This window comes from Ochlerotatus camptorhynchus, unplaced genomic scaffold, assembly GCF_037179485.1.
Source record: "Ochlerotatus camptorhynchus isolate MF236.1 unplaced genomic scaffold, CSIRO-AGI_Acam_v1.1 ptg000261l, whole genome shotgun sequence".
Taxonomy (NCBI): Eukaryota; Metazoa; Arthropoda; class Insecta; order Diptera; family Culicidae; genus Ochlerotatus; species Ochlerotatus camptorhynchus.
This window is the reverse complement of record NW_027040751.1, coordinates 1,230,853-1,247,160: the sequence shown is the minus strand read 5'-3', so window position 1 is coordinate 1,247,160 and position 16,308 is coordinate 1,230,853. Positions and strand designations below refer to the sequence as shown.

Here is a 16,308-nt window from a genome sequence, read left to right as displayed (position 1 = left end):
TATACTTAGACAAGCATTGCCTTGACAGCATAGAGTGGCTTTATTGAGTATTCTAGGTTTTCATTGGAAACATGGTTAGCTGGTAAAATTAGCAACTCAGTGAAGTTTGCTGGGAGCTGGGTTTCAACATGTGCTCAAAGCAAATAAAATATAATGGGACTAGGAACAAGTGTTTCATATGTAAAATGCAGAGCGACCAGAAAACCGGAAACACTGGGAATTTGAAGTCACATGGAAAAGACCGAAAGATGACAAATCTGGAAAAATATACTTCGTTCTCTCTTCGAAAGCAATAAGATTTCAAGACCCTTCAACTGGACTAGATTTTCAGGATAGCCACTTTGATGAACTAGGGGAAATGCAGGTAATGTCGGCCTAAGTGTCCCTAATTTGGGCCCATACATAAATTCAGCAATAGACTAAATTTTCAATAGCAACCAAAAATATCCATTAGTAACGTCCCAATAACGCGTTCATCTAGATAAAATTGATCAATAGCAGATTTTTAGCGATGGGCCCAATCTTAGATCCATAGGCCAACATTAGAGACATTTCCCCTATATTAAGAGAATTTTGTTCCAAAACAAGTTTTAGCAGATTTTAGAATGAATTATAGAAATAATACCAAGGTATTTCAGATAATATTTTCTAGCTTTAGGATTTTTTTACTAGAACTTCCATGGGAGAAGAGGATTCCAGGATTCGTGAAAAATACTCGAAGCATTGCAATGCCAGATGGTAGGGCAGGGAATGGGTATTATAAGTTTTGCTCATAAAAGCTAATAGGCCCTTTTCAATCGAGGTGAATTTCTTGAGAATTCTACGGAAAATTTCAAGCTAATTTAGAAAAAAAAATGGAAGCTCCAGTGAATTCATAGAAAGAGTTAAAATCTAAGAGAAAGAGAATCTAAGGACGAATTTTAAGAATTTTTCGGAGTGTTCTACAGAGAATTTCTGGACTTTTATAAAGACATTTTCAATGCACTTCCAGAGAGAATTTCAAATTTATGTTAGAAGTATTCTGAAAAGAACGCTCAATCAAATAAAAGCCTGTAAAGTTTTGAGCGAAGACTACAAACTTGTTGCACAACCAAATTCGAGATCCAGCATAGGTGCTGCTGTCTTAGAAATGATCCATGATCCGAAGGTTAACGGTTCAATCACATTCAGTTTTATGCTTAATTCGCTAAATCGGTAAAATTTCCAAAATTCCGGGAAAAACCGGGAAATTGCTAATCAATATGCCCCTAGGGTTGAGTTTGGAAGCAGTTAAAAAAGAACTTCTAGGGGTGAGAAAATTGCGATTTGAAGGACCTCTACTCGTATCAGTGAGTAAATCGAGGTAAGAAACGGATCATGAAATTGCTGAAAACTTTAAGCGATTAAGCAAGCCTTTTTTGTAGATTTATATCGATATGGTTGCAGTTTCCTTCACACGTTGCTTTCAATCGTAGCAATATCCCGATTACTGCTTAAACTACATAACTGGCGTTTACGTTTTGCATTCTACATTTAAAAAGATGGGCGTGGCTGGGAATAGCGACAGCCATGGTTTTTGTATGCGTGTTTAAATTAGACTCAATATTTACTCCCCAGCATTATTCCTGAAAGTAGTGTGACTGAGAATTTCAAAATAGACGTGAGTGTCATTAGTATCCAATTTGTATACCGTAACAATGCTGACGCTAACGCTTTGTTTGCTTCTTGATATGAAGTAAAGCGAAGTTCGGTTGGAGGAACGAGTACTTAAAAGAAATAATGTTTGAGTTTTAGGAAAGACTTGTTAATCGGAAATTTATAAGAATAGTTGTTATCGTCGTCGGTTGAACGGGAACTTGGTCATATTGTTTTGTGAAATGAAGAGCTTGGTGGCCTTGTGGCGACCGATTTTGCTTACTGAGCAAAAAATCATGGGTTCAATCCCAAGCTCCTTAACATTATATCTTTAATAATATGGTTTAAAGCGTTATGAAATTCGGTTTAAGCGACGGGTATGTAAAAGAAGTAATAGGGGAAATGGATGTAATGTCGGCCTGACTGCCCCTAATTTGGGCCCATACATAAATTTAGCAATCAAGTAAATTTTCAATTCCGTCCCAATGACGCGTTCATCTAGATAAAGTTGATAAATAGCAGATTTTTAGCGATGAGCCCAATCTTAGATCCATAGGCAAACATTAGAGCCATTTCCCCTATTTGAGTTTTTGAAAAGACGTGTTGATCGGAAATCCTTATCAAATCTTTCTCAAGAGCAGTTGTTGTCGTTGTCGGTGAGGTCACCACCGGGATCTAAACCTATTAACAACAAGTTGAACGGTAACTTGAGCGTCGTAATTGTTTTGTGATATAAGGAGCTTGGTAGCCTAGTGGCGACCGATTTTGCTTACTAAGCAGTAAACCGTGTGTTCGGACCCAAGTTCCTTTCGTTAGCACATAAATTCAGCACATCGTTTACCAAAACGAATCCTGCTGCAATCACAACCCTTTTATCCAACATCCCAGTGATATCTCGTGGAAGTGCAGAGGTGTTCTCGGCTTTCATTAAAGCGAGTATTACGCAGTGCTGCAAAATCTCGACAGTACACGGTGATATTGACAATTCTGCTTTGGTCACTCATTTGAGCTAACAGTCATAGTCAAGACAAACCATGTCAATTGTCAATGACAATGGTGTCAGTGACGAACATGTGCAGATTTGTTTATTAGCTAAATTTGTAACGAAATTAAATGACTTGAGCAACACAATTACATGGATATATTTTAATGAACAAGTATCTACGTCCTGAGCTACTTGGATAAAAATAATGTGACACAGAATGTACTAAATTACACTTTTTGTTACCAGGTGAATCTTTGTCATTGACGAAAAAATGAATGAGATTTTGACGAAGGTTTTTTTGAGGATCATGTCTGTCAGTGACTATGTAGTGGACCGTACACGATTGCTTTTATTGACAATAATCGTATTGTCAATACATTATATATTGACGTCAATACATCGAGATTGACAATATTTCTGAGTCACATCATCAATATTATTTTCAATAATTCCCCTTCGCGTCAATATATTGATGCGTGTGGGGTTTGCTTGTGACGAACAATTTTGTCAATATCGCGCGAAAGTCTGTCAATGACAATGACAAATCTCAGCACTGGTATTACGTCATCATATTCTTACCCATTCCTTTCTTGACCAGCATTCGGGCGTGACCGGCGCTTGTATTGCCTAGTTTTAGATCACCAGTATTTACCCATTGAGGATGATTGCTAGTCCCAAAATTCACATTGTCATAACTCCTCTCGTGAACCCAATGAATGATGAACATGAGTTGCCAATGAAATTATTCTTTGTTAAATAGAGAACCGTCACAAAATTCCAAGTTGAACTTGGGTAAAGTGATCCGGTGGTCCGGTGATCCGTTGAAAAGATCCGGATCACCTATAACGTTATCTCTAGTTTGAAGGATTTTTTTTTTGCGTTTTTAAGGTTATTTTGCATTCACAATGGCGGGTCGTGAGATTTAGAAATTTCGTGGGTCGCAATCGACAAAAGTTTGAGAACCGCTGTTTTATGGGATAAAGATTATACTACACGTTACATGAATGTCCATAAGTGCCTAGTTGGAAAATCTTGATATCATTCCAGGTTCCTAAGTTTGTCCTGTCGTTTGCATGAAATCATCGTTATCACTAAAAACTACGGAGCCTTTTTCAATATTTGAATTTTTAGCAAAACTAAATGCAATCTCAGTATACTAATCACCTTTCCCCGAACTCTCTTGCAGAACCAAGACAAATGGAAGTACAACCCAACGTTGACAAACAACAGCACCGGTGGGTTGCTTCCGCCGCCGACGATGAACAAGCACCACCAAGCACAGCCTCAAGCTCAACAACAGCAGCAACAGCACCAGCAACATCAGCAACAGCAACTGCCCATGATTAACCATCATCCATCGCAGCTCGCGAACCACTTGAACCATCAGAACCATCTCAACCAGACAATGCTCAACCACACGGCGATGGGCAATGCGGCGGCTGCCGCGGCCGCTGCCAGTGGGCTTCAGACGATGCAGATGCCCATGCAGGGTGCCGGCATGTACGATCACCTGCATCCACCGAATGTGAACGTGAACGGAGTGGTACCGAAGCCACCGGGCCAGGAGCAGTTGGTGTTTCTGGGCGGTGGCCAGCAGTACGGAGTCCTAGCGCCACAGAATCAGTACATCGCACGGAACAATGCAGCGGTAAGTGTTGGATTATTTTTCTTTAGGTAGCCTCTTTGTCGTCATCCGATCGCAGGTGACCGTAACCAAGGTGATTATCACCTCTTTTTTCGATGTGTGAATCCCGTCAAAGTACACTCATCATGTCTCATTCATTCATTCCATGCTGAATGATTTCCGCTGCGTTGTCGTCGTCTTCGGATACCCTTCCCTTTCTCTCTCGTCGGCTTTAAAGTTGATTTACCTGTCTGGTCGGGTTGCATGAAGGTATGCACCACGTTTTGATGCGTGAGCGTTGCTCGGTTTAGAGGCAGGCGCCTCTGCTTTTACCTTCATTGTCCATTTTGCTCTGTGGCCCATTTGCTTCTTTTCCATAGTAGGGGTTTTATTCAGCTTCTTCTCAATGAAAATGCTGGTAGAAGTAGTAGTGTTTGATGTAATCGGCGCCGTCGTCGGTGTGAAAAAATATGCGCCTAACCTGAGCTATCCGGCCGGCCGGCATGCCGATAATAGGTGCTATCATAGTAGCGAAAGTGAGAAATGTTTTGTTACAGTCTATCGATTGCAATGCGAATTATGGCGCTAGTTAGTGTTCGATTGCGAATGAGATAATATCTGGGGTTCCTTTGGTTGATGCCATTTCCAGATCCTAGGATGTGACAAGTGGCACATTATTTGTGCGAAAATATGGATGAAATCGATATAGCAGCCCTAATCCCACTGCAATCGCCGACCAGGGCGAAGGTCAACAAACGGAAATCTGGACGGTGCAAACTAAATCGCATTTATTCGACGAACTGGACGGACACGATGGCACGACTATCAAAGCCTGCCAACTTCAATAGGAAGATTAATGTTTGATTGAGTTTGCACTAGTTTTCGAGCCAGAGCACAGCTATAACTATATAGGTGGAAGTCTTGCATATCCCGAAATTGGGTGCCCACATCGCACAGGCAGAAGACTGTAAGGTTAGGTGCAATTTGGTTGTTTCGGACCAGAGAGTGCTCCCGTCATTTGACTATACTTTGTGTGGCTTGGCATGATGCTGCTGCTGCTGCTGCATACGAACGGGGCTGCTCTGCGGTAGATTTGCAAGGATAGGATGTTGAAGTGTCTTTTTTTGAGGCACTCGTTCGGATTTACGAATTGTTTTAATTGAAGGAATTTTCGCAACATGAACTACGCTGAATGGAAAGATAGCATTTTGTTCCCTTAGAGGCAAAGTCGTATCTAAAATTATGACACCGCTCTCTTGCTACCACAGTTAGTTGAAAACTTATTCCTACAGTCATCGAACGATCTGCCATGCATTTTAGAGCATTCTCATTGAATGCATTTGCTATCCCAACCTCATACAAAACGACACTCCCAGCTTGCTTTTGTGCCGCAAGCGTCGTAACCACTTTAATTGAATCAAATTAATTGCATTACTACTTTCCGGAGCCAATCTGCACTCTCCTCACCCTCCTTTACCAATCCGTCATCTATTTCCGCGCAGAGGAGCAGACACCCAGCCTCCACCCACACCCACGACCAAGATACAAAGTTGATCCCAAATTGGGGCGGTATTTTCCTGGACATGGGCATCAGCGACACACACATATACAGAATAAGCTCGCTCGTTCACATTCATCTTTTCCAGCGCCCTCCGACTCTCCCAGAGCTTCCCTAACGAACTAGATAATCGTACAGCAAGAGCCACCACAGCAACAGCAGCAGAAATCTCATCCAAGTCAGTGGAGCACAACGAAAATTCGCACATAATTTGTACTTTTGCTGGAGGTGATTTCACCCGTTTTTTTGGCGCTCATTCTGGAGTCACGATTTACAGCTAGATGAATGTTTGCAACTCACTTCACTTGCCCAGGCTGACCAGTAGCAGTGTTCTAGTTAGCAAGAGAATACCAAACTTCTGAAAAGTTTATCGTTTCCAGTGTGCAAACGGAGATCGGAGTCGGTCCTATTCCGAGCATAACTTCTGATATCTAACGTGATGATTCTGAACGTGTGGAGGCCTTTGTGCATCGACTGATATCAGCCTGGAGCTCACTGCCGCAAAGGTAGTAAAGTAAGCTTACAACCATGGGCGTAGGCAGGTTATCAAATTTTCAGAATGTCTACATTATTCTCAAATTCCATTGAATGCTCCTTTGAATATATTAGACACCAACCTCAGAATTCGATTCCCTTGGAATAACTCTCAGAACCCCTTGGATCTCTCTGCTTAATTTTTTATATTCAAATGTTTTCAGTTTGGCTTTGTAATTATCCTCAGTATTGCCTTTAACCATTTGAATAGCTTCATATCACCGTTCGTAATGGTTTGTTGTGATCTAAGAGGCTCGGAGGCCTAGTGGTGACCATTTTTGCTTACTAAGCAGAAGACCATGGGTTTATCCCTGGCCCTCCTTTCCATTACTGAATTGATAGGTTTGCATCTTTTACTTGTCAGGCCTAAACCTCCGATAATCAGATATCAGGCCCCTTTGAATTTTCGTATATTTTGAAATAACAACGCTATTATGTGGCACCTACTTTCATATTATGTGATAAAACTACGGATTTTGATCATGAAGCAAAGTAATCGCATATTAGTCCCATCCTGAAATTCAATCGTCCAGAGGTCAAGTTATAGTTCTGCTTTTTGTATCAACCGATTGAAGCCGCTTCTGCCGGTAGTCACATGTAGGACGCCACCCACCTTGAAATGTATGGGCTTGGAAGTTTTTAATCTAAAAATGTATGGAAATTTTCTGTTTTTGATCGATTGCACATAAACTACGGCTCTTATGCCTATCATTTACGTACTGGAAAAATTGGATAGTGTTTGCGTATCCGCTGGTAGTACTCGTTTAGCAGATAAGTGCGAAGTTGCTGAAAATTTCATCAGTCAACGATTTTTACCATTCTAAAAAAAACTGAAGGGGTTGCTGTCTTTGAGGAAAACGCTAGACCGAGCAGCTTTGGAAATGGTTAATTGCCATATTTTGCGTTGATATAACAAAAAATTCAGCTCTAATGCAACCGATTTTATCTTGAAAAAATACCAATCAATTTAGTATGGTTTTTCAAATATTTACAATGGAATTGCATTTCGTAAACTGCCATTTCCTCTATGCATACTTTTTCCATATGGGTGTCATATTTGATTATAGACAGCGAAGGCCGCAAAACTTATTCGTGCTATTTAAAAAAAAACTACATTTTTATCAAAACGATAATCACACCGCTTCTTGAATCCTGATCCAACGAACCCTACTTACTAATAACATCATCCCTACTGTGACTTTTTGGGGAGGCAGAGGTAAACTTACTAAACATGGTCCCAAAAACAATAAAGATCATTCTAATATTCATTCCCCCTCCCTCAGGACTGCGAGACCGTGACCGACGCCGTGATTTTTTTTAGCTAGTTCGTTTATTTACTAGGCTCAGTCGTGTGTGACACTTTGCGGAGCCAAAAATCCGTATTTTTTAATTAACATTTTAAACAGCAGTAATCTAGGTTAGTATTGGGTACCAATTACTCGTAGCGGGCTCAAGGATAATGGGCTAGAATTTCGATTGGAAGGAACTGATTGACCGTGATTGATTTTCAATATATGGAGTAACTGAAATTTGTACAATGAGAATGGACGGTCACTTTCAGTCCCATTCAGTTGATTGATTGTGAAATTTCATACAGTAATTCCCTTTGCTATTTATGTGCAGTCCGTCCACTATCTTCAGGATCGTCTTTAAATTATCTTCAGAATTTGTGAGTAATTTGCCTTCGGATTCTTCATAAAATACTGTGAAAATTCTTATCACAATCCTCAAGGAATTTTGATTATTTTAAGCTTACTTAGCAGTTCCACACCAGCTGAAGAATCGATTTTATTTTTGCCTCTTCGAATTCCCTGAAATTTCGCCTAATTTTTCACTAGAAGCAATGCACCAAGTTTGTGCAGTTCTAGGTTTGCCTTTTCAGAAAAAAATACACATTAGTTTCGTAAAAAAATTAAGAACACTGTTTAAAACTTCACTAACAAAAATAGTGCATTTTTAAGATTTGTATACTCATGTATGCTTTCAATTATCAAACATGCTAACTTTACTGAAATGGACATAATGGATTCTTCAAAATTGGGCTAAATCATGAACATTTTTATTTTTTCCTTTGGTTTGTTTTTTTTTCCGTCGATCTTGTTTTCCGTGCTGAGCACCAATGCTACCGACGTGCCAGGAAGGCAGCTCCCACACCTGGACCCTACATATCGACCCATCAACTCATGAACCGGGGACCAACGGCTTTACTTCCCATCCGAAGGAAGGCGTGATCAGAGATGTTATGCCTCAGAACATCCCGGCGGCGCCGACTGGGATTGAACCCAGGTCTGCTGGGGTGAGAGGTAATCACGCTTACCACTACACCACCGGCGCCGTTCAAATCATGAACATGTTTGGTACCTAATTATGAATATTAAAGCAACTGTATAAAATTTTAAAAATTTAATCTTAATTTTAGGATTTATTCCATAACCACCCAACTTTAAAAAAAATGAATAATGAATTGTTCATTTTTGTTAATAATATATATTCCGTTTTGAAAAATTTGGCGGGAGTCATTGAATTTTGAGAGGTACTATTCGTTTGTTTTTTCGTCTAAGTCTTCTCAGCAGTGATGGAAAAGTTCGCGAAAAATCACTATGACTCACGAAGGGAAAAGGTGAACTTCGTGAAATATCGCGAACTTTTCCAACACTGCTTCTCAGACCTCTCTTAAAGCTCTTCTAAACTTCTTTTCAGAAGAATGTCAAAGAACGAGGAGAAAGCATAACTTTATTGCTCCTCAGAATTCGATGCCCTTGGAAAGGTTCTCAAAAACCCTTGGAACTCTTCTCAGAGTATTCCTCTTTATTCAATTACTTTAGAATGGGAATCTTCTTATCGCATTAGATTTTATTTAATTTCTTTGGATTTGCCAGGATTTCTTGGAAATTAATTAAATTAAATTTTCTACATAATTCTTATTCAAATTCTCGTAGGATTCCCCTCAACATTCACCTGAAATCCTCACATTCCCAATAGAATTTATTTTCCTTTGCATTTTAATCGGAACAAAATTGGGATTCTCCCTAGAACTTCTATGTAATTGTCTTCAGAGTTACCTTGGAATGCTAGTGTGAACTCCCTTGCAGTTGTCTACTGATTTCCCCTGGAAATATCACGGGAATTATTTTTAAATTGGAATTCTGTTGAACTGCGTTGCCATTGATGTCAACTCCGTTTCGTACAGCATAAGCCTGTTTTTCAAGGTTTTACAGTTTTTTGACGTAGCTTTACGTCTTTCGGCAACATAATGGGGGTGCAATTTCAAATTCGACCGCGTTACGACAAGTGGTCAGGTTTTGACCACTTATAACTTTGTCATTACCCGATGGGTTTTTATTCTGAGCAAGCGAATCGATTGGAAATTTTTCTTCGAATCTGCCAAAGTGAACACTTTATTTATTTTCAATAGGTCACTATTGAAAATTACACAAATGTCCAACTGTTGTACTGGTGATCATAAATATCACCGATTGCCTGTAAAAAGAGCTTTTCCTAACACAGATTTCAAAATCAAATGCCTTCAATAAATTTTCACTTTTTTAAATTATCTATTGAGAACCAAAAATTCCGTGCGTTTTCTGCACGAAAATGCGTAATTTTGTCATCAGAAAACGAGGCATTTCCTTGACGGGAAAAGTGGTTTCTCTAACACAGTCGCCGAATATTGATACCGATACCGAGGAAATGGAAATCGAGTTCTCCATATATTTTCTCATCATGGGCTGTTCATAAACTACGTAGACAGAGGGGGGGGGGGGGGGTTGGTAATTATCACGGCCCATACAAATAAAAAAAAAAGTTATGTACAATTGTCTACGTAGGGGGAGGGGAGGTTCGAGAGGTAAGCGTGACTGCTTTCTTTCTCATTTGGTCTGGTTTCAATCCTAGCCGAGGTTGGTGGGATTTTACTGAGGCATAAAAGTTTCTGGTTACGTCTTCCTTCCGAAGGGAAGTAAAGCCGTTGGTCCCGGCCCCTGTGTGTTTGTATGGGTGCGATATCCTACGCAGGTGTGGAAGCTGTCTTCCTGCACATTCGATTGCCGTCAATGAATGGCAATCGATGTCCGTCGGTGATTGGCACTAGATTGTGGAACAAAGACCGACGTTAAATAAAGGAAAGATAAAGAAGAAGATCTTCAAATGATCAAAAATTGAATTTGAATGTACTCTCATCATATCATGTTGATGAGGAGTTCTTCCGAATTGTTAGAAATTATTTCGAAGATCTTCGACTAATATGAATTGTAATCGAGTTTTCCATATATTCTCTCATCATATCAAGGAATCAGGAATTCTTCCGAATTATCAGAAATTATATCGAAGACCTACGACTGATCGGTAACTGAAATCGAGTTCTCCGTATAGGGGAAATGGATGTAATGTCGGCCTAAATGCCCCTTATTTGGGCCCATACATAAATTCAGTAAACGACTAAATTTTCAATAGCGATGGAAAATATCCATTAGTACCGTCTCAATGACGCGTTCATCTAGATAAAATTGATAAATAGCAGATTTTTAGCGATGGGCCCAATCTTAGATCCATAGGCCAACATTAGAGCTATTTCCCCTATTTCCTCATCATATCAAATGGATCAGAAATTCTTCTGAAGATATCCGGTCAATTAGAATGTAGGTATTTTCAAAATATAGCATTGATCAGGAATCTTGTCGAAGATCTTCAAATGATCAGATATTGAAATTAAATCCTTCGAATATTCTCTCATCATATCAGGTTGCTTAGGAATTCTTCCGAATGATCAGAAATTATATCGAAGACCCTCGACTAATAGGAAATTGTAATCTAATTCTCCATATATTCCCTCATCATATCAAATTGTGCATTAATTTGATATGATATGAGGGAATACATGGAGAACTCGATTTCAATTTCCAATCAATCGTAGGTCTTCGATATAATTTATCATAATACGGAAGAATTTTATATAATGAGGGAATATATGAAGAACTCGATTTCAATTTCCGATCAGTCTATATAGGGCTCTATATTATTTCTGATATTTCGGAAGAAGTCCTGGTCAACCTGATATGATGAGGGAATCTTCATAGTAGGGTAAGTGCACCAGTATTGGCCATAGGTTCATATTTTGGCCATACCTTAGAAAAACGATTGAATCACAATCTTCGTGCGTTTTGTGGGCGATGAATGTAATTTGAATCAACAATCTTAACAGAACTCAAGACGTCAAACTTGTAAAAAAAAAACGTTAAATTACGTCACTACATGGTAAAAATAGGAGCATGGTCAATATAGGAGCGTTTCCTCTATTTTCAATTTCTGATCATTTGAAGATCTTCTACATGATTCCTGATCAACGCTATATTTTGAAAATGCATTCCAACTGACCGAAGATCTTGAGAAGAATTTCTGATCCATTTGATATAATGAGAGAATATATGGAGAACTCGATTTCAGTTTCCGATCATAGGTCTTTGATATAATTTCTAATAATTCGGGAAAATTCCTGATCACTTGATATGATGAGAGAATATATGGAAAACTAGATTACAATTTCGTATTAGTCGAAGATCTTCGTTATAATTTCTGATAATTCGGAAGAATTCCTGATCAACCTGATATGATGAGATTATATTCAAAGGATTTAATTCAAACTAGCGAACAAGGACGCGTGCACCTACAAGCATGTGATCCGGTAGCAAAGGAACAATAAAATATGGCAACTTGGTAAAACGAATGCGTCCAATTGCTGATTGCTTTTGACGTAGGACTCCGTCTGTGATTTCTATATGGGGGTGCACTTAGTTAAAAACCGAAAATGGAACATGTAACAAAATTATGAAAGATTTTGAACGTTAATAACTCAGCTGCCCCTGGACTAATTTCAACAATTTTATCACCATTCGATCAGAAATAGTCCTACGCATCTGTTCAATTTAAGACTTTATCATTATTCAAAATTGCACGAATGTGCAACTGATGCTATGATAATTAAAATTATCACCGATGCCTGCGAAAAGTGATATCCCTAACACAGATTTCAAAGTTGAATTCCATCCGGTCTCACCAAACGATGTTAATTCAATCACCGCGTGGTGAGTGGTGGTGTTCTCCGGTACACAACGAAAGGCTCCCCGCAAGCAGCTAGCTATCAAGGCTGGCCTCAACCGCTGATCGGATTCAGTTCCAACCACCGTGTGTGGTGGTGTCAGCAGCAACATCAGTGCTTTCGGCACGTGGCGTTGAGCATTGTTCTCCAGTACACAACGGAAGGCTGCCTGCAAGCAGCGAGCTGCAGCCCACATGAGCATCCATAGAAGGAGGAAGAAGCCGCACCGCTATTGATAGGAATCAGAGCTCTTCGTGAGTCGCTGTGGGCCATCTATGTCAAGCGCGTCATACTAGATAAACAGAGAGAACTCTGCTCATATTCCTATTCCTACAGAAAACACAAGTTCCTGCTGCAGTTAACAAATGAGATTTATTATATAAGACCACGTAGTCCTACGTCACCATTGCGTATAACCCCATAGGGCTGCTCCTTGTAGTTTTTTACTACGTCCGTGACGAATTTACAGCGAGAATGTTTGGCGTATGGTTTGGAAATTGAAAAATCACGCTACAAAGTTTTGAAAATCATATTTTTATGGATACCATCATGTTCTGCATAGTCTGAAGAATATTTTGGTGTACAAATATGGTATCCTTTCTTGGGAAATCCCCGAGAAAACATAGGTGCAAGATAGCATTTCCTTGCGTGCACATATGCGCTGACGGGAAAAATAGCCAGTAGTATCAAACTCTATGGGAGTAAATGCCACTTACCCGGAAAAATCACATAATTTGAAGTTGAATGCATTTTTCCACACACATTTTTCACCATTAGAAAAAGAAAATCCTTGGATTTTCTACGACATTCGCTTTCCTTCACCGGATTTTCGGAACGTTTCTTGGAAAACTACACAAACCACAGACAAACGGCTCAAAATGTCCGAACGATGGCCTTAAGGGGAAGTTTACCGGCCCGAAAATAAAAAAAAATATATTTTCGGCACGTTTTTATTTTTCTAAAAATATTGGGAAAAATTATCAAAAATCTAAGAAAATCAGTTTCTTCTTTAGATTTTTGCCAAAAATTACATGCAAAAATATTTTTTTCTTTCCCATCTTGAAAAAAAATTGAACCCTCAGCAAAAACCGAAGTCGATGTTTTGTGGTTTTTTGACTCCAAATTTACGCCATAATGACTTAAAAAATTTTTTGCTCGTGAATTTTCTTTAAAAAAATTAGAAAAAATGTGATTTTTTATTTAGATTTTTTCCAATATCTTGAGAAAAATCAAAACGAAATTATTTTTATGTCGGAGCGGTAAGCTTCCCCAAATCCACCAAAAATAAGTCTAAATGGCATGAGGTCTGTCATAGTAGCTTTCAGAAACGATCAAATAGCACTGCAAAATCAAATCCGGCCAAAATGGCGTTAAAAGCGCAAAGGTCAGAAAATATCAAGACAGCCTATAGAAGAACTAACGATAACGACACCCCAGGAAATTATACGGAAAACAATTCTTAATTTATTAAATACCCAAGCAATATTTCCGGTTTTATTATGGTCTTCAAGTCCATTCTAAGCCTTATAAACCTCTTCAACACCATGATAAAAACAAAAAATGTTACTTGGGTAAGCACAGCTTGGCCCCTTATTTTGAACATTTCGAGCAACAATCAAAAATATTCTAGAAATAATTTGAACAAAAAATATAATCACCACGACGCACCGTAATCCAACTCAAAAGTCATTCATGAAGGATTCTGGTAAAAGGTCTATTAATTCAAATTCGAGTTGTTCAAGTTGATTTTTCTTTTTAAATACGGGATCATTGACATTTTTCAAAATTAAACTTTTTGAGCATCTTTCTTAGTTAATTTATTTTGGATTTTTTTTTTTTTTTATATTAATTTATTTGTACAGGCTCAATCGAATAAACTTTACAGAGCCGAGTTATCATTTGCATTATACATGAATAATGTCTTAAATCTAGAGTTAAAGGAATTGAACCGATTACTCGCGGTCGTCTCGAGGTTAGTGGAGATTTACAATTTTTTGGATGGGGAAAGGGAGAAGGAGGTTTGAAATATGATTTATTATACAAATATTTAATTAATCCTAAAACATGAACTTATTTCTATTCATCTTGAAAACAAACATTAAAAAAAAACTACACGCACAATACACAAACTAAACACAAGGTTAATCAAACTTACAATCTAAGGTTAGTATTCTTAAAGTAAACATATATGAGTTTCATAAACTCCAGATCACGTCTAGCCAAAATATCCCGAACTGGAACATTAGGTTGTCTACCTCGAGCCCGAAGGGAATCGCACAGCTCAGATCTGACTCCACGATGCTCAGCACAAGACCAAAGGATGTGATCGGCGTCTTGGTAACCTTGTCCACATTCACAGAGATTGCTGTCTCCCAGCCCAACACGAAACAAGTGAGCGTTTAACGAATAGTGATTGGACATGAGGCGAGACATCAGACGAATGAAGTCTCGACCCACATCCAACCCCTTGAACCAAGGACTCTTCGACACCTTAGGGATGATCGAGAATAGCCATCGTCCCAAACTTCCTTCACTCCATTTATTTTGCCAGCTGGCGAGCGACTGTTGACGATAAATGAAGAAAAATTCATTGTAGACGATTTGTCGATCGTAAATATCGCCTTGCATAGCGCCCACCTTAGCAAGTGAGTCCGCCTTCTCATTGCCCGGAATCGAGCAATGAGATGGGACCCATGCAAAGGTGATGACAAAAGATCTTAAAGATAAAGCACTCAGAAGCTCTCGTATTTTCATGAGAAAATACGAGGAGTGCAATTTATTTTAGAAATCTCTCGGTATTTTTCGTAAGCCTATGCCTGAGCAGCCTTTACATTTTTCTGATATGAATAATTTCAAAGCTCTTTTGAATCCCAATAATCTTTCCCGTTTCCTAGTAATAGTTTCTTAGTCCGAGATCTCTTATTTTTTTTCTAGATCTTATGCCAAATGATTAAAAAAGAGTTCTATTGCTCATTTTTCACCATTCGACCTGATGTTTTTCAGCCTTAAAAAAACTCTCATAATTCTGTAAACTTTAGAGCTTTCGAAATTCACCAACCCACAACAAATGATGGAATCTTTTACTTTTCCCTACCCCCTCTGGCTGCGCCCATGGAGCTAACAAACAACACACCATCGTGTTCCGTGGCGAGAAACAAAAAACAAAAGTCTGATGAAAATGAATGTTCTTGGTTGGATATATGTGAAAGTTACACTCGACTCTTGATGTGGGAAGGTCTGCAACCGTTTTGTTCTCGGTGGATTGCTTGAATGGCGACGTGGAGGGTGGGGCTATGCGCGAAATGATGATGGAACGAGAATAATGTTAATCACGTTCTCGGTGGTAAATTGCTGGATGCCGGGCCTGTCTCGTCAAACATACGAAGAAGCAATCGGTTCTGGGAGAGTTGACCACGAATTAATTAGAATTAAAATGCAGGCCTTCGTGCCGATTGTTTTCCGGGCCTACGGTGAAAGGAAAGGAATTTTGGATGAGATTTATATGTATTTGCCAGTGGAGGCAGGCGAGGTTAAAGACCTATAGCTCGGGAATGATGTGTTATAAAATGCACTACATTTGATTGTTAACATTCTGGAAAGATTCGGGGGTGTACGTTTGGAGCTCAAGCTTTGTGCAGCGATGCAAGCAAATTCTACAAGTAAAGCAACAAATCACGCTTTCGTAGATTACAATCGCCAGATAATTGTGGCACACGGGACATCCATTGTCCATTTGTGTCCAACATTATTACTCAGGCTACACGATACTACACGGTGGTAACGAAAGGGAAAAAGAATCTTGCTGCGCTCGAGTAAATCCCTGCAGCGCTGCGGTAGCATAACTCTCTAGAACACCTCCTTCGCGTGCCTGTGTTGGTGTAGTACATAATCGAACGAAG

At 39.2% G+C, this 16,308-nt stretch overlaps 1 protein-coding gene across 6 annotated transcripts in view; it reads left to right on the top strand.

Annotated features, from left to right (window-relative positions):
- Nucleotides 1-16,308, top strand: part of pum (pumilio) — a 375,688-nt gene that overhangs the window by 46,846 nt on the left and 312,534 nt on the right. For all 6 annotated transcript variants that reach the window (XM_065226777.1, XM_065226774.1, XM_065226776.1 and 3 more), the window contains one exon: nt 3,786-4,247. In XM_065226777.1, the coding sequence (XP_065082849.1) occupies nt 3,786-4,247 (462 nt within the window). The remainder of the gene's footprint in view (nt 1-3,785; nt 4,248-16,308) is intronic.